Source organism: Sminthopsis crassicaudata, chromosome 1 (assembly GCF_048593235.1).
Source record: "Sminthopsis crassicaudata isolate SCR6 chromosome 1, ASM4859323v1, whole genome shotgun sequence".
Lineage (NCBI taxonomy): Eukaryota > Metazoa > Chordata > Mammalia > Dasyuromorphia > Dasyuridae > Sminthopsis > Sminthopsis crassicaudata.
In genome coordinates this window covers 389,384,381-389,403,029 of record NC_133617.1, presented here as the reverse complement: position 1 = coordinate 389,403,029, position 18,649 = coordinate 389,384,381, and the positions used below count along the sequence as shown (strand labels likewise).

General features: G+C 35.9%; 3 protein-coding genes across 6 annotated transcripts in view; 1 reads left to right on the top strand and 2 right to left on the bottom strand.

Moving 5' to 3' along the window:
• The window catches only part of HAGH (hydroxyacylglutathione hydrolase), a 29,106-nt gene extending 16,264 nt beyond the window's left edge, over positions 1–12,842 (bottom strand). Inside the window, exon 1 of one of the 4 annotated variants that reach the window (XM_074279575.1) lies at positions 12,636–12,842. Coding sequence is in view for 1 of the 4 variants with exons in the window: in XM_074279572.1 (XP_074135673.1) it covers positions 988–1,063 (76 nt within the window). In the remaining 3 variants the exon portion in view is untranslated. Of the gene's footprint in view, positions 1–987; positions 1,142–1,271; positions 1,579–12,635 lie in introns of those variants that run through there. The other 3 variants (XM_074279573.1, XM_074279574.1, XM_074279572.1) reach the window with 3 other exon arrangements.
• Positions 1,602–3,848, top strand: FAHD1 (fumarylacetoacetate hydrolase domain containing 1). The gene has a single exon (XM_074279576.1). The coding sequence runs from the start codon at positions 1,646–1,648 to the stop codon at positions 2,309–2,311; it is 666 nt and encodes a 221-aa protein (XP_074135677.1). The 5' UTR covers positions 1,602–1,645; the 3' UTR covers positions 2,312–3,848.
• Positions 12,843–13,605: 763 nt separating the features above from the next.
• MEIOB (meiosis specific with OB-fold) overlaps positions 13,606–18,649 on the bottom strand; it is a 45,901-nt gene continuing 40,857 nt past the window's right edge. Inside the window, exons 12-14 of the mRNA XM_074286329.1 lie at positions 17,680–17,869; positions 16,502–16,588; positions 13,606–13,737 (exon numbers count right to left, since the gene is read on the bottom strand). Of these exons, the coding sequence (XP_074142430.1) occupies positions 13,606–13,737; positions 16,502–16,588; positions 17,680–17,869 (409 nt within the window). The remainder of the gene's footprint in view (positions 13,738–16,501; positions 16,589–17,679; positions 17,870–18,649) is intronic.

Genomic DNA, 18,649 nt, shown 5'->3' with positions numbered 1-18,649 from the left:
CCGTTTTATTAATTCCAAATTATTATTATACTCCTTCAGATAAGAGCTTGTGTTGGTGTGATCTTGTAATCTTGTATAAGAGCAGTGGCATCTGTCATAATCACTACCTTGCAGGGAGACCGCAGTTTTAAGCATTACTTGTAGAAAAGACTATCTCATATTTAAGCATTCCGACTTTGAGTACTTGCAAGAACGCCAGTAGAAGCTAGCTTCTCTGTACTTTGTACTATTACATTACCAGCTGTGGTGTCGGAGTTTGCATAACTCTCCAGAATCAATCCTCCATGGCTGAAAATGCTAGGGTGGCTTTCACAATGCTAGGGCTGGGCTGCACTGGAGTGACCCAGGACCTTTACTGTCTACCCCGGCACTGGAGCCCCAGCCTTTTGCTTCTCACCAGTACCTTACTTTGGGGGAGTGAGCCCAAGCTAGGCCACTCTATTTGTGTCCTTGTCCCCTCCCCCAGCTGTAACATTGAAAGGTTCATTAGATTACATAACCGAGTCCAAACCCGAAGCTAGGGATGTCTTCTTAGCCACCGACTCATCGGTGGATGGAGACATTTTATTTGAACCCCCTAGCTGGACAACCGAAGGCAGCGGAGGAGGCCTGGCACTTTCGGGATGCTGCCCGGGGCTCCCCGGCCCGCCATCCCGGGAAGAGAGCGCCGCACTCTGGGCTCGCCAGCCCGAGTCGCGGCCCCTGGGATGCCTGGGAGGGCTGGCCAGCCCTCTTCTAGCCGGGTCCCGGGCCGGGAGAAAGCAGACTTGACATCTGCGGGCCTCCCCCGGCCGGGCCAAGGGCGTGCGTGGCAAAGATCTGGGAGATGAAGGCGATCCCGGCCCCGCACGCAAGTCCCACCGGTCCGCCGTCGCGGAGTTGCGGGGAACCGGCCGGCAGCACCTGTCAGGCAAGCCGGGGCCGAGGGCTAGCCCCGGAAGCTTTCTGGCTTCTCCTCTCCGGGCCGGGCTGTCTCCGTTCACCTACCCACAACGCGCCTGGCCCAGGTGGATCCCAGGACAGCGAGGCTCCGGCGGCCCAGGTGCCCAAAGCCCCAGACCATGTTCCGGAGGGAAGAGGAGCGGGACGCTCTGAGAGGCCGAGCCCTGACATCGCGTTCTCGTCATCGACGCGCCTCAGCCAATCCCAGCTGGCCTCCTCGCCACGCGCCCGCCGCTCCCTCCGCCCCGACCCGCGACCGAAGCCAATCAGAGCGCGGCTGCCGAGCTCCGGCCCCCAGCTCCCCCTCCGCTCGCCCCTCCCCCCAATACCGGCCGCCGAGAAGTGTCGTTGTAGTTGCGGGGTCGCCGGGGACCCCTGGGAACCGTCGGCTGGGGGGACAATGAAATAGAGGCCGGCGTGGGAGTCCTCCTCCCTCCAGAGCAGCAGGCCCTGCCAGGAAGGGCAGCACCGCTGCGACCTTCCCAGACTGCGGTCACCTGGAGCAGGGTTCAGCGACTCCCAGCCCCCAGCTGAGGGGGGAGGAAAGTCGAGAGCAGTTTACGGTGTCTCCTTTCGTCGATGGAACGGAGAGTTCCGAGAAAGTTTGGCTCCGTTGGGTAGCCGTAGGCGTCAGGTGACTGCCCTTGGGCAGAGTCCACGTGATACGTTGACACTTGGGTTGGCTCGCTCCGGACTTCTAGACATGGCTGCATCTCGTCAGTTGCCCCGATTTTGGGAATGGGGCAAAAACATCGTTTGCGTGGGAAGGAACTACGCGGATCACGTTAAGGAGATGAAGAGCGCAGTCCTCAGCGAGCCAGTGATCTTCCTGAAGCCTTCTACTGCTTATGCTCCAGAGGGTACCCCGATCCTTATGCCCCCCTACAGCCGCAACCTGCACCACGAATTGGAGCTGGCGGTGGTGATGGGCAAGCGGACGTGCGCCGTGTCCGAGGCGGAGGCCTTGGGCTTCGTGGCTGGCTACGCCCTGTGCCTGGACATGACTGCCAGAGACGTGCAGGACGAGTGCAAGAAGAAGGGGCTGCCCTGGACCCTGGCCAAGAGCTTCACGTCCTCGTGCCCAGTCAGCAAGTTCGTGCCCAAGGAGAAGATCCCAGACCCTCATAAGCTTAAGCTCTGGCTCAAGGTCAACGGCCAGCTGAGACAGGAGGGAGAAACGTCGGACATGATCTTCTCCATCCCCTTCATAATCAGCTATGTCTCCAAGATAATGACATTGGAAGAAGGGGACATTATTTTGACTGGGACTCCGAAAGGAGTTGGGCCTGTCCAGGAAAATGATGAGATACAGGCTGGAATAGATGGCATTGTCAGTATGAGCTTTAAAGTGGAAAAATCAAAACATTGAGAGGTTCTACCTATTGCTTTAGTTCCCAAGCTGCCAAATCTTGATGAACGGATTCACTTTTTAATGAATTTCGATGAGTGAGGGGATAGATAGGAGACTGATGAAATAGAGTAATTTGATTGTGAGTACCTGTATTGTCAGCAGGGATCTCTGTTTTTCTGCAAGCCGAGTTACTGTTTCTGAATAAGATTCCCCCTCCCCTTGGATCATTTTGTAATTTCTGCCTTATATAGACATTGAAATAAAAAAAGATTTTGAGAATCATACTTCAAATAGTCAGAATTGTGTGTAGCCATTGATAATTGTTAGAGTTATGAAGGAATCTAAAGAATCATCCAACCAACCATTTATCTTCTTATTTTTAGCTTGACTTAATGTGTTGAAGTGCCCTTTGAGATTGACATGTTTTTTTTTATGAGGGCAGTGTTGACATAAATGCCATAAAAATAATTGTGCCCTGTGGAGCTAACCATACTTCCTTCTTTCAAGTGACCTTGTGACTAATTGCATGAATTTGGGGTTGCAAGAGAACTTTTATAGTATTGACTTTTTGTTACTAGCTTCCTTAAGTGCTATATTTTTAACTCTAACTTAGTGGGCCAGTTGTCATAGTATCTTCCCTTTCCCAACAGCAAGAGAGAAGATCTGAAGAGAAGCTGCACTTACAAAGCTACTTTGGCTATTTACTGTTCCATTCTCTGAATGCATGTAGGGAGATGTACCACAGAGGAGATGTACATATGGCTGGGTTTTAATTGGTAGAATTTTAATGTATTAGGTTCTAAACTGAATAACTGGAGCAACACCAAGCAAGTATAGAGACAGGTTTTTAAAAATCAAGTTGTGGTTTAATTAATCACTTTCAAGTGAAGAATGCAGTTTGCAAACTGGAAGCTCTCCTGGACAGGGGCCTTGTCTGTTGCAGTAAGTGCAAAGATTTTATACTTAGGTCAGAAGGGAGGTGGATCGTGGATTACAGTACAGTCATTTTCAGGGCCTATGTGGTTTTCCAGAGCAAGCCCATGAGTGGAGGACAATATGTGTGTGTTTTCCAGTCCTATAGGAATAGTTCTTAAGTGATTGTTTCAAATCTCTGGAGTGTGGTAAAGGAAGCTGAGTTCTGTAATGGGAACAGCATTGTCAAGAACTGATAATTTCAAGCTGTATTATCCAAGTTGGAATCTGCTGATAACTCTGAAAAATCTAGATTTTTAGTATATTCATTGATTTTGGCTTATTGATAATTACGAAAATCATTTTTTTTCACATCCCTCATGAGTTTTTAGACTTCCCCAGTTAGCAAGGGAAAAAAATGTTTTCATGTGCATAAGCAGTTAAAGCTTCTGTAAGATGACAAATCAAAAGACATTTATTGACTGAATGAAAAAGACAGAAATCTGATTTGTAAGTAGCTGACTGGTTAAAAATCTTTTAGAATTCTTGTGATACTTATTAATACTTCTGATATTGGAAATGATTTTGGAGAAGTACCATATATAAATGCTACATTAAAATATATTTTATTTCAAATGCTCAACTCTTGACAAGAGCCCCATATTTTATTCACATGAATACATCATCATACATTTTAGTGTGTTTTGAGATATGTGGTCAGGTTTCTTTCTCCACCCCCATCCTCTGCAATATATTTCTATTTATTTCATTAAATATTTCTCAGTTTTATTAAAAAAATATTTTTACATTTTTCTAAAGTTTTGAGTTTCAAATTCTCTCCCTTCCCTTTCCCCAACTTGAGAAGGAAAACAATTTGATATAGATCATACGTATGAAATCATGTAAAACATTTTCATATTAGCCATGTTGCAAAAAAAAAAAAAGAAAAGAAAAGAAAAGAAAAGCAGACTAAAACAAACAAAAGAAAAATAAAAAAAATATGTTTCAATCTTCATTCAGACTCTAGGTAGATAGAATCATGAGTCTTTTGGAGTTGTTAGATCATTGTTTTGCTGAGCATAACTAAATTATTCACAGTTGAGCATCATATAATATTGCTGTTACTATGTGCAATGTTCTCCTAGTTTTGCTTTCTTTGCTTTGCATCAGTTTATATATGTCTTTTCCAATTTTTCTGGTCATTCTGCTTATCACTTCTTATAGCATAACTATTTCATCACAATTATGTATCATATTTTGTTTAGCAATTCTTTAAATGATGGATAGCCCCTCAATTTCCAATTCTTTGCCACAACAATAAGAATTATTACAAATATTTTTGTTTATATATATGTTTTTCCTTTTCCTTTGATCCTTTTAGGATACAAACCTAGTAGTACTATTGTTTGGTCAAAGGATATGCACATTTTTATATAGCTCTTTGGATATGATTCCAAATTGCTCTCCAGAATGATTGGTCAGTTCACAATTTTACCAACAATGCATCGGTGTCCCAATTTTTCTTCATTTACTTCAACATTTGTCATTTTCTTTTTCTGTCACATTAGCTACTATTTGCCTCAAAATTATTTTAATTTGCACTTTCCCTTGATTTAGAACATGTTTTTCATATGATTCTTGTTAGCTTTGATTGTTTTTTCTGAAAACTGTCTGGTCATATTCTTAGACCATTTACTAACTGAGGATACAGGTCAGGTTTACATCTATTTTATTAAATTTTATTATTTTATAATATATTATAAATTAATATATAAAATATAAAATTAATATTATAAGATATAAATTTTATCAAATTCATTAAATTTTTTTTCAAAGAAACACAAATCTGCCTTCTCTCCCTCCCTTCCTCTTAAGAAACAAGATAAAGAAAACTCTCATAACAAACATATAATCAAGCAAAACAAATTTCTGCATTGGCCTCAACAAAGAGGAAATAGATATCTTATTTTGCATTTCTGTGTCTTTCACTTCTCTATCAGGAAGTGGGTAACATGTTTTATCATTAGTCTTCTGGAATCGTGATTAATCATCACACTGAACAGCTCCAAAGCCTTTCAGCTTTTGTTTATGGTTGTATAAATTGCTCTCCTGATTCTTTTCACTTCATTCTTTATCAGTTCATACAAGTCTTCCCAGATTTCTCTGAAGCCATCCCTTTCATCATTTCTTATAGCACAATAGGATTCTGTCACATTTCTACACTGTAACTTGTTCAGCCATTTTCCACTTGATGGAAAATACTCCTCCAGATTCTAATTCTTTGCCATCTCAAAAAGAACTAAGTATTTTTGTACATTTTAAATTTTGTTTTGCTGATCTAATTACTCTTTTAGTGTGTTTCCCTCCTCCCCTTTCTTGTTTCTCTGCTTAGTGAAATGTATTTCTGTATCTAGATGTGAATATGCATAATTTTTCCTTCTGACCAATTCAGAAGAAAAATTCAAATGTCAGCCACTACTGCCACCCCTTTCTCCTCATCTACATAGTCTTCTATTTGTACCCCCGATTATATGAGATAATTTTCTTTATGTGAGGTAATTTCCTCATTGTTGTTCAGCTTCTCCTTTATAATAAGGGAGCTCAAGCAAATCAAGGTGACTAGTAAGTAAACTCATTCATTGTTCATTCTATTTTCACAGAATGTATCTTTGCCTTCTGAAAGATCATATTCTGAGCTCTCCTCTTCATAGTGGTGGCAGCTAAATCATATGTGATTCTGACTTAACTCCTCAGTAATTGCATTTCATTCTGGTTGTTTGAGCTATTTTTCTTTTGACCTGAAAGCTCTGATTTTGGACTATAATGTTCTTGGGAGATTTTAATTTTGAGATTTCTTTAAAAAATTAACCAGTGAACTCTATATTTGTATTTTTTCCTCTTGTTCTAAGAGATCTAAGCAGATTTATGATTTCTTGAAAAATAGTGTCTAGGCTTTTTTTGCTCATGATTTTCAGGATTCTTTTTCTTTTCTTTTTTTTTTTTTTTTTTTTTTTATTCTTGATCCTTTCTCCAGGTCAGCTATTTTTGCTGTGATATACCTTTTATTTTCTTTTTAAAAAAACTTTTGATTTTGTTTTAATATTCTTGTTGTCTCACGGAGTCACCGGTTTTGATTTGGTCTTCCCAATTTTCAGGTAGCTTTTAGCTTGAGCAAAGTTTTTTTTAATCTCTTGTGTTAAATTACTAATTTCCTTTCTATTTTTTTCCCTTCATTGTCCCCATTTTTTTTCCTTTTAGCATTTTCATTTTATTTGTTTAATAAAATTAACTTTTTAAAAAACGGCTTCATTTCTTTCAAAAATTCTAGTTGAATTTTTCTCCAGGCTGTGTTTTTACATGAGTATTTACTTATAGATATTTTGGAGTAATTCTCTTCTTTTGGTTTGTGTCTTGAACATCCCTACAACTGTATTAACTTTTTATGATAGAATCCTTTTTTTTTTTTTTTCTCTGAAGCTGAGGTTAAGTGACTTGCCCAGGGTCACACAGCTAGGAAGTGTTAAGTGTCTGAGACCAGATTTGAACTCCTGAATTCAGGGCTGGTGCTCTAAACACTGCGCCACCTAGCTGCCCCTATGATAGAATTCTTTTGTATGCTCATTATTTCACATAACTTTTTGACATCAGGCTTGATGTTAAGGCTAAGCTCTCTGCATTTTTGGAGGGAAGATATGGGCCAGTCCTGCTCTTTCTTTTCCTGGAGTATTGAATGTTATGTTATTCCATTCTCTCAGAAACATTCATAAAGGGGATTTGCAAACTTTCAGTGCTTCCAAAGTGGTTTGACCATGAAAAAAGTCTGGTCACTGCTCTCAGACCACTACCTGGTTTGAGCTCTGCGATTTTTTGACCTGGGATAGTTCTGAGCAATAGTAAACTGCTGCTAGACCCTAATGCTGTCAAGCTGCCCTGCTTATTTCTCTACATGCTTCAGAAAGTGCAACTCAGACCCTATTCTGCTCTCAGGGTCTAGGCCACACATCACTGCTGCATGATTCTGAATTAGCTTTTTGATTGATACGCAGGATAAGACTGTTTCTCACCCTGGTGAGCCACTCCTGGGTGTAGGACCTACCCTCAGTCCTCCTTGGATCTGGGACTTCTTGTCAGAATAAGTCTGGAACCTCCTCCTACCCTGGTGTACAGCCTCTTCCCGTGCTGGAGTGACCTTGGTGTTCCTGGCCACACCTTGTCCCCAGTGTCTGTATACCTTTCTGCCTGTCACTTAATGCTGTGCAGAACTAGAAAAATGATTGTAACTTTTTTCCCTTGGATTTCCCCATCAACATTTAATCATAGACCCCTATCCCACTACTGATTGTCAAGGGAGCTCTGACCTGCTCCATTTATGAACTGAACTAGTTTATTTCTCCTTAGGCAGCTTGATAGCTTTTCTGCTTCTGGTGATTACCATACTGGTGCCAGACAGTGCAGACACCACGTTGATTTAGCACTACATCTTGGCATTCCTGAGCACAAACAATTCACTGACCTCTATCTCCCTAAAGACGAATTCTTATATGTTTAGAAGAATTGCACATGCATAATCTATATTGGATTGCTTGCTGTTTATGGGGGAGGGGGAAGGAGAAAAACAAGGTTTTGCAAAGGTGAATGTTGAAAACTATGTATCTGGAAAAATAAAAAGCTATTAAAATGAATTCTTTTTGTTTTAATTTATAAAATATCTTCCCAGTTATATTTAAAACAGTTTTTAATATTTGTTTTTAAAAAGATGAATTCTTAAATTACAAGTCTTGCCATATCACAACACTATTCAAGGAACTTTGATGCTTTTCAGATGCCTCTGGAATAAATTACAAATTACTTGGACATTTAAAACCTTTTACAATCTGGCTGCTTACATGATAGATGTTAGGGACCTGTCACCCACTAAAGATTAATGATCTGAGAAATATGACACATTAAAAAAATTATTCTAATAATGAACAAACAATAGATTGAAAGAGAGCAAGAGTGAGGAAGGAAATACCTGTTAAGAAACTATTGAAACTATAGTCCAGGAAGACGGTAGTGAAATCTTCTGTACCACAGTAGTGGTAGACAAGGGAACAGATTTTAACATTGAAATGGACAAAATTAGGTAATTTGCTATCAGAGAAAAGGAATTAGGAAAAAATAATCCAAAGGTTTTGAGACTGGGTGACTAGACTCCAGGTTAAGTTCATTCAGTAAGTAAACTAGATGAAGCCAAGATTAAAATGAATTATTTTAAGATGTCATTTTCATTGTTAATCATATATCAAAGCTAGATAAAGGTATGTTAAAATATTTATTGAACCTAATATGGCTATAAGGCATCAAACTGGAATACTTAGTAAATTGTATTTTAAGGAAGACTATCTTCAAAAATTTGGACAGTGGAAAAGTACTGCTAGAAAGACAAAGTTCAAAAGTTAACCTGTTTTATTTCAAGAAGTATAAAAAGTAGAACAATAAATGATATGAGACTGGGACAGCAATACAGAAATCCTAGTAGAAATAGAGACAAGAAGAATGGTAGCCCAAAAGATGGGAAAATTTCTTTTTTTTTTTTTTTTTGGCAGTTAAAGGTGATAATAGTATTTTCTGTTCTGGGAATGAATTTATACTGAGTTTTAGGTATCCATTTACAATCAATTTATTAACAAAATTGCAATATTGTAAAAAATTACTACCATATACCAGTAAATTCATTTTGGAATTGTGTCTAGACTTAGTAGCACTAATTCTTCTTATATCATAGTTATATATCATAGCTTCAAATAGAAAGATCTTTATCCCTTCATTGAAAAGGTTATAATGTTTTCAATCTTAAATGCAAATCCCTAGCATAGTACAGAAGAAGGGTGCTGGATGTATAGTAGGAGAACCTGTTTTTAATTCTGGATCTACCTTTTTATAAGCTGTTAAAATAGGGCCTTTCATAATGTAGCTAAAGGCTCTCTGAATTCCTTCATTTGGCAGAAAATTTTTCCAAATGAGTGATTATGTGATAATACAATGTACAAACTGGGGAAAAGGCAAAGGAAGAATTTAATATATAAGCCGTGTCCAAAAGAGATTTATCAAAAGGGATTCTGTACAGCCACCTGTGGTTTAAGGCAGATTGGAGATTAGAATAAGATAGTGCAATTTCAAAGTCTGATTCTTTTTGTACAGCAAAACACTGTTTGGACATGTATACATATATTGTATTTAATTTATACTTTAACATATTTAACATGTATTGGTCAACCTGCCATCTGGGCGGAGGGGAAGAGGAGAAAAATTAGAATAAAAGGTTTGGCAATTGTCAATGCTGTAAAATTACCCATGCATGTATCTGGTAAATAAAAACTATAAAATAAAAAAAAAAGAATAAAATAGTGCAGTCCTACAAATCTGTGTCAAAACTGAAGTGATAGTATAGCAGGTGAAAAATTGGAGCTTCAGCTTTCTTGTCTCTTTCCTCCCCTTCCCACTCCTGCTTTTTCTTTCTTTCTTTCTTTTTTTTTTTTTTTTTCCCCCTGAGGCTGGGGTTAAGTGACTTGCCCAGGGTCATACAGCTAGGAAGTGTTAAGTGTCTGAGATCATATTTGAACTCAGGTCCTCCTGAATTCAAGGCTGGTGCTCTATCCACTGCTCCACCTAGCTTTTTCTTTTCTTCATCTGCTTTTTCTTTGAATAGAAAAAGTTCCATCTCTGCCCTATGTAAGAGATGCTTCGTGGGTTCCAGGATAGTGAATAATGAGGACCAAAGTGCTATCTCTTACCTCTGCTTCTAGACCTATCTATACTTTGGGATTTTTGACTGAAGTAATTGGTTAAAAGGGATAAGAGTAGAGGGACTGAAATGTTTCCCATTTACTCAAGTTTGGTTAACAAGGGGAAATGTGAAGTCATTCCCCAATTGATAAATGATAAAAAGATATGAACAGTCCGTTTTCAGATGAAATAATTAAACCTATCTATAGCCATATGAAAAAATGCTTTAAATCTCTATTGATTGGAGAAATGCAAATTAAAACAGTTCTAAAATACTACATCACACTTATTAGACAGCTAATAGGACAGAAAAGGAAAATGACAAATGTTTGTGACAGCCCTTTTTGTAATGACTAGAAACTAGAAAGTGGATGCCCATCAGTAGGAGAATGGCTGAATAAGTCATGGTATATGAATATTATGATGGAATATTACTGTTCTATAAGAAACGATCGGCAGGATGATTTCAGAGAGGTCTGGAAAGACTTACACAAACTGATGCTAAGTGAAATGAGTAGAACCAGGAGATCATTATACACAGCAACAACAATATATATGAGGATCAATTCTGATGATGTGGCTTTTTTCAACAATGAGGTGATTCAAACCAATTCCAATTGCTCAGTGATGAATAGAGCCATCTACACCCAGAGAGAGGACTGTGGGATCTGAGTGTGGATCACGTCATATTTTCACTCTTTTCGTTGTTGCTTGCTTATATTTTATTCTGCTGCTTCTTTTTTATTTCTTTAAAACTGGTTTGATTTGATTTTTCTTGTGCAGCACAATAATTGTATAAATATGTATGCATATATTAAATTTAACATATTTTTTTAATCATGTTTAACATATATTGGATTATATGCAATCTAGGGAAGGGGATAGAAGGAAAATTAGAACACAAGGTTTTTCAAGGGTTAATGTTGAAAAATTATCCTTGTATATGTTTTGAAAATAAAAATCTTCAATAAAAAGTATAAAAATTAAAAAAAAAAAGAAAATGAATGTTGAAAACTATGTGTTTTTGGAAAAATAAAATATATTTGAGAAAAAAAAAAAAAGCAAGATACTCTCAAAAAACCTGGAAGGACTTATATAAACTGATGCAAAGTGAAATGAGTAGAATCAGAAGAACATTGTACATAACAACAGCAATATTGTATAAATGATCAGCTGTGAATGACATAGCTATTCTCAGCATTACAATGATTCAAGATAACTCCGGAGGACTTATGAGAAATATGATCCCCCAGAGAAAGAACTGATGATATATGAATACAAATTGAAGTATATTTTTAAAATTGTATTTTTCATGAAGTTTTTTTTTTTTGGGGGGGGGGAATCTATGTTTTTCTTTTGTGATGTAACTAATATGAGAATTATGTTTTCCGTGACTACACATATATCTATATCTAATTACTTGCACATATATCTATATCTAATTACTCAAAGAGGAGGGAAAGAATTTGGGACTCCAAGCTTTTAAAACAAATGTTAAAAATTGTATTCATAATTACAATATAATTTGGGGAAAATAAAATACTAAACAAATAATTAAAAAAAAAACCAAGATGTAAAACATATTATCTAAACTGGAAAGGAAAGAATCCCATGGAGCATGAATGAAGCTGAGCTTCCCTGGTCTCTTCTGGAGGTAGCATGAAGCTCAGTGATGAAGAATTTTTGCTTTGGAATGCCAAAATCATTGTTTTATTAATCCCTATCACATAGAATCTCAGTTGTTTTAGGGCTGCTTGGGTAGAGATGGGTCTTTCCAAAGAATTCTGCTGCTTAAATTGCCTGTGTTTTGTCAGAAGACTGGCACTGGATTTCTCAAGTAAAGATCAAAGGCTGTATGGAGGTATTTATGTTTGGGTTTTTTTTCCCATAAGAATAGGAGTTTAATTCAGATTCTATAGGGGAGGGAGAATGAATTTCCAATATCCACAATCTCTATTATTAATATGGCTATCTCTAAATATGAACATACATGAGTATATTTTCTCACAATAATAAAAAATTCATTTATATTTCCCAAAGTAAGAAAGACTTGCAATTTCAAAATTCTAAGCAAACATATCCCTTTAAAAACAGTAAGAAGAATCATAGAAACCACACTATGAGGTGAATCACCACAGTCATAGTTTGAGGACCTACAATACCTGGGTTACCTTGGACCTCAGTTTTCAGTTCTGTGAAACGATGGGACAGGATTAGATGACCTCTATTTAAGGGCCTTCATTACTGTATTGGTGTATTTTCAAGAGGATATTAGCTTAACAACAATAACTCACATCTTATATAGAACTTTAAGATTTATGAACCATTTTCTAATAACTACACTATGGAGTAGTTAATTCAGATATTCCTATATTAATTTTAAAGATGAAGAAATCACCATAGTTTAAGAACGAAACTATGGTTCCCTATATAAGTAAATGACAGAGAGTCAAAGGCCCTTGAATCCACATCTTTTGACCCCAAATTCAGTGTTCTTTCCAGTGTGCCATATTGAAAGGATAATTTCCTAACATGGATTTGAATTTAGTCATATATCCCAAAATACGACATTCTACTAAAGTATGATAAAGCATGGTTTTCCTGATAAATTGCGTACAAGTTCTGTCTATTAACAGTAGGATTATAAAAGATTTTTACTTACTTTATAATTTGAGTCTTGATGCTGAATTATTGACCCTCAAATGTTGACATAATTCTTGCAGACTGTAGGACAATGTTGATTATAGTAGTTGATCTTTCAAGTTTGAATTCAATACAGTGGGACACAAGACCTATTTGTCCCTGTCTCTAACTGATCAACTTCTTTGGTATAGAGGTGAGAAAAAGAGTTAAGAGAGGCTTACAGTTTAATATCCCTGGGAATTTCCAAACCTTTAAAGTTCCTGAGACAACAACGCTTCTCTAAAGTAGTAAAACTTTTGAAGCCAATCTCCTCCCAGGTGACTCAGAAGCTTAGATGTAAATCTGCAAGTCATTAAACCTTCAGTAAAATGTGAATAATGCTGTTTTGTCATTATAGAATGTAGATTCTCCCCGCCCTCTCCCCATCCCCAAGGTACTGACAGACTAGTTGTACCATACTGTCACTGGACTACTTCAACTTTCATTCTGACATTGACAATTTTCTTTCCATGTCACAGATATTATTTTTCTACTTTAGAGAGCCATATCCACTCTACTCTAAAATAAGATTTTGAGCTTTAAGATTTTTCTTCTGGAAAGATAAAAGAATTGAGGGTTGTCGGGGGAAGATATAGGAAGCACAAAATGGCTAGGTAAAGAACTCACACATTCCTGTAGGAAAGGTCAATAAGGTTTATTAGTCTTGATGAACCATGTTCCAACTTAGTGAAAAAAAAAATTTTGCCCAAAAAAAAAAAAAAAATTGTACTAATCCAGTAAATAGAGTCTTAGAAAATGTGAGCTCAGTGACTATTTTCCTGCAACTCAGTCCAACCCTATAAAGACTGATCTTAAATAGTCGTTTAATCTACAAGGAGAAAATATTATAAGAATTTACTGCAACAAGAAGATACAATATTTGAATAAAGTACAATTTAAATATTTTTCACTTTTTAAAAAACATTCCTTTTTCAAAATACTTGAAACTTCTAGTAGCTTTTCAGATTTTCAAATTTATTACTATTTCCAGATGATATTCTACTGGCTTCAACAGGATCAGCGAGCTTGCATGAAAGCACATTAATTTTCATTCCACTTCTTGCCTTGGGTGATAATACAAACTGTATGGGAGGAAAAAAAATACTTTAATACTTTGTATTTGAAGAATTGTATGGTAAACTTTATAAACATTAACATATGTTCTCAAACCAATGCAAATATAAATCTATGGACATCAGGATCCCAATATTAAATCTAAAACTGATCACAATTTTACATAGTCATTGATAAAAGAAATAATTATAATGAATAATTTTGACCCCGAAAAAGAGATGAGGAAATGTATCTCTTCCCTTTAGTTGAAGATTTGGAGGACTGTTTATATAGAATGTTATATATCTTGTCATAGGGTTGATGTGTGTGGGTTCTGTTAAACTATTTCCTTTCTTTATTAAGAGTAGCCTCAATGAGTAGGCAGTAGAGGTAAAATGGAAAACATCGGTATAAAAACAAAAGGCATCAATAAAACTTAAAAAAAAAAAAGTTGAAACAACCTAATTTTGGGGGGGAGGGGGCAAGGCAGGGTTAAATGACTTGCCCAGGATCACATAGCTAGTAAGGTCATATTTGAACTCAGGTCCTCCTGACTTCTGGGCCAGAACTTTATCCATTATGACACCTAGCTGCCTAAAACAACATAATTCTTTTTTTTTTTTTTTTTAATTTCCTCACATTTAAAAAAATTAATTACATATATATAATATATAGATAGATATATATAGATATAGATAGATATATATATAGATATTTTTTTTTTTTGAGGCTGGGGTTAAGTGACTTGCCCAGGTCACACAGCTAGGAAGTGTTAAGTGTCTGAGTTCAAATTTGAACTCGGGTCATCCTGAATTCAAGGCTGGTGTTCTATCCATTGTGCCACCTAGCTGCCCCTTAAATTAATTTTATTAAATTAATTATAATTTTTTTTGATAGTACATATGCATGAGTAATTTTTTTTTTTTTTACAACATTATCCCTTGTATTCATTTTTCCAAATTTTCCCCTCCCTCCCTCTACTGCCTCCCCTAGATGACAGGCAATCCCATACATATTAAATGTGTTACAGTATAACCTAGATACAATATATGTGTGTAAATCCAATTTTCTTGTTGCAGGGTAAGAATTGGATTCCGAAGGTATAAGTAACCTGGGTAGAAAGACGGTAGTGCAAACAATTTACATTCACTTCCCAGTGTTCCTTCTCTGGGAGTAGCTGTTTCTGTCCATCATTGATCAACTGGAAGTGAATTGGATCTTCTTTATGTTGAAGATATCCACTTCAATCAGAATATATCTCCATACAGTATTGTTGAACAACATAATTCTTAATAAAAATATGAACTAGATGAATATTGAGCTTTATCCGTGTTCCTAACATGTGCTTTGAAATTATTTTAATTTACATCCCTTTTAAAAGTACTACAGAGCATAATAATTTAATAAACATTTATCAAGCATTCTGACTATACAAAGACAAAATTAAATGTCCTTTCCAAAAAGGAGCTCATATTCCACTGAGATATAGCATGTACATTGAAAAGTGTATATATAATGAATTTGGAAAAGACCTCTAAGAACTAGGCTGAAGGAAGCTAAGATTTCTAAGGGGTAGAAATGGTAAGGTTTTGCCTTCCAAATTTAGGAGATATAACTTAACACTTCCTAGCTGTGTGACCCTGGGCAAGTCACTTAATCCCAGCCTCAAAAAAAAAACCAAAAACAAAAAACAAATTTAGGAGATATAGAAGGAAAAATGTAGGAAACAATAAGTAGACCAGTTTGGCAAGAGAAGAAGAATAATGGGAAATAATTCTAGAAAGATAATCTGGAACCATGCTATGAAAGGTTGTAAATGTTAAGCTGAGAAGTGTGTACTTTGTCCTGGTGGCAATAGAAGGTAGGGAGACTAGGAGCCTGTTTCAATGGTACAGTTAAGAAGTGATGAGGGTCTGAATTAGAGTGCTGGTTGCATGGGTTGAGAAAAGAGGATGTCTGCAAAACTCCCTGTAGAGAAAATTGATAAGACTTGGCAACTGATTGGATATGGTGATGAGAAAAAATGAAAAGCTGAAAATGATTCTATGACAGAAAATGCAGGACTGGGAATTGAATTTTAGTACTTTTAATATAAAGGTAAATACTGAAGTTCCTTTAATGTCTGTGTCTAGATTCCTTTAATGTCTTGCTACTGTGGAACATTTAAAGCAAAATTGATCACACCTTATGGGAAACACATTATAAACACGCCAGAGAAAGATGAAGTTTATAGTGTGAATTTACTAGATGATTACTTGATTAGTTTGTTAGGAGACCTCTGGCCTCAAGGGAACAAAGCATGACCAAGAATTCATTTAATAATACACACCAATGACCTAAGAGAAAAGTTAGGATCTAGCTATGTTCCCCAGGTAGTTAGTTGTGATGTCTGTCTTATAACAGATTGTCTAAATGACAATTAGTTGCTCATATAAAATAAAATAAAAAGTGTTCTTATAAGAGCTAGAGATGAAGAATTTTAGTATGACTGATTCCAACATGTATATGTTAATTATTTACTTTACTAAGGGTTATTATACTTGGGGAGATAGTTTTGCCATTGTTGTTGTTGATCTATTTTCTTCAGAGTAGTGGACAATGATCATCTTTCCATTTGTGTTTTAGCACATACGTAGATCTGTATATCAGGTTTCATTAAAATAATAAATTTTTTGATTTATTGTGTTTATATATAAAGATTATACAAAGTCAGTTTCTCTAAGAGGGATGAATTTGTCTTACTAGAACTTGTTTGGATTTATAACATAAAATATTATCACAAAATTCACCAACTTTTAAATAAATTTTGCTTCTTTCCAAGAGAAATTGCCATTTTATTGTTGTTTTCTGTTCTTCTGTTAGTGCAAGAAATTCATGTACCTAATTTAAAAAAATAAAACATATTAAATACAGATAGAAACTGTAAGATGAGGATAATATGAAACTTAAAATTACTAACTGGAAATGGAATTTTATTTGTACTGATCTTTAACCAGTTCTTCTGATATGAGTGGTAAGGAAAGAAAGGTAAAGAAGGTCATGAACCTGAATAAGGAATGACTCATTGGCAACCAATTAGCTTGCTTAATATGGAAATGTTCCCCCTTCATATAGAAGAAACAACATTTGAGACAAAGATGTGTTGAAAAATATCTAGGAACTTTTTACATTAAGAAACTAATACTCTGTCCAAGTGCCACTAGTTAATTAAATTCAAATTTTGTTAATTATTATGTTATATAAATTTCTACATAGAAAACATTTTCTTCTTTTTTTAATAATAGCTTTTTATTTGCAAAATATATGCAAAGATAGTTTTCAACATTCACCCTTGCAAAATTTTCTCTTTCCTTTCTCCTCCCTAGATGATAACTAATCCAATATTTGTTAAACATGTACAATTCTTCTATATATATTTCCACATTTATCATGTTGCACAAGAAAAATCAGATCAAAAAGAAAAAAAATGAGAAAGAAAACAAAAAGCAAGCTAACAACAAAAAAAGGTGAAAAAACTACACTGTGATCCACATTCAGTCCTGACAGCATAGACAACATTTTCAAGAAACGTAATATCAATACTTCAAACTACCTTATGATTAATGGAATTCTCCCAAACTCATAATTTACCCACTATTATTTAAGAATTATGTTTAAGCATAATTTTCTTCTTTGACCAAAGTCCTCAGTCACTGTGATCAAGATGATCATGATTTAAAATATATATATATATATATATATATATATATATATATATATATATATATATATATATATATATGGTTCAGTGTGACTTTAAAAAGAATTTGTTTAAAATAGGCCAGCCTATGCATAAATGTATTTGTTAAAATAACCTTACTGATATCTTTAGCTATGTGGAAACAATATAGTAATGTAAAAAATAATTTTCTTAAAATTAAGAAAAATGGGTCAGTGTGAAAATATTTATAAACTTTTAAAAAATTATTTACCGTGAAGCCCAGAGTTTCCTCAGCAACAGTTCCTGTAAGGCTACAGGAATGGAGAGTGCCTGTATGATCAGTGAGATCAATCAGCAAATCAAAGCTGAGAAGTACAGATTTATATCCTGAAGAATTTTTGTTGCAGAATGGAGATGTACAAGTGTTAGATGCTTCACTGACAAAATAACCACAGCCTGAACTGTAAAAGACAGAAAAATAGAAATAATATATAGGAACTCCTGGATAAGGAAACTTTCTCTCTTAATATAGGTTGGCACCTTCTCTGAAATTATAATCTTAGAGACTCCTGGAATACAAAGACTATACGTTCTCTCCATGGTCACAAAGCTAGGTATGGCCAGCATTTTTTCCTAATTTTTAGACTATGTAAATAAAAACCTATGTATTTGATCCAGAGTTTCCACTATAGGCATTAAAATACAAAGATGTTACTGACAGCAAGAAAAAAACACATACAAAAAGATTCGTACACAGATTCATAACAACATATCTGTGAAAAACAAAACATTTGTGCATTTAATTGAGCAAATCTGTGATAAATGAATATTACTGTATCTTAAGGACTGACAAATAAATTTTATTCAAAATATATTTTGTTCTAAATGGAAATCTCTTATTCAAATCAAATAAAAAAAAAAAAAACTTCTCCAATATGATGGGAAGGTCAAAAGATTTTACACAGGTTTTTCAAATCACACTATGCCTCTAGGTCCCAAAATTTGAAAGGGATAACTGTAATACTTAAATTAACACAACTGGGAGCTAGATGGCACAGTGGATAGAGTACCAAGCCTGGAGTCAGGAGAACCTGAATTCAAATCTGACCTCAGACATTTAACATTTACTAGCCGTGTGACCCTGGGTAAATCACTTCTAATTTCCTCAACAAAAACAACAACAAAAGACCACCAAAAAACTCAAACAAACAAATACTTAAAATATCAACCCCACATGTATG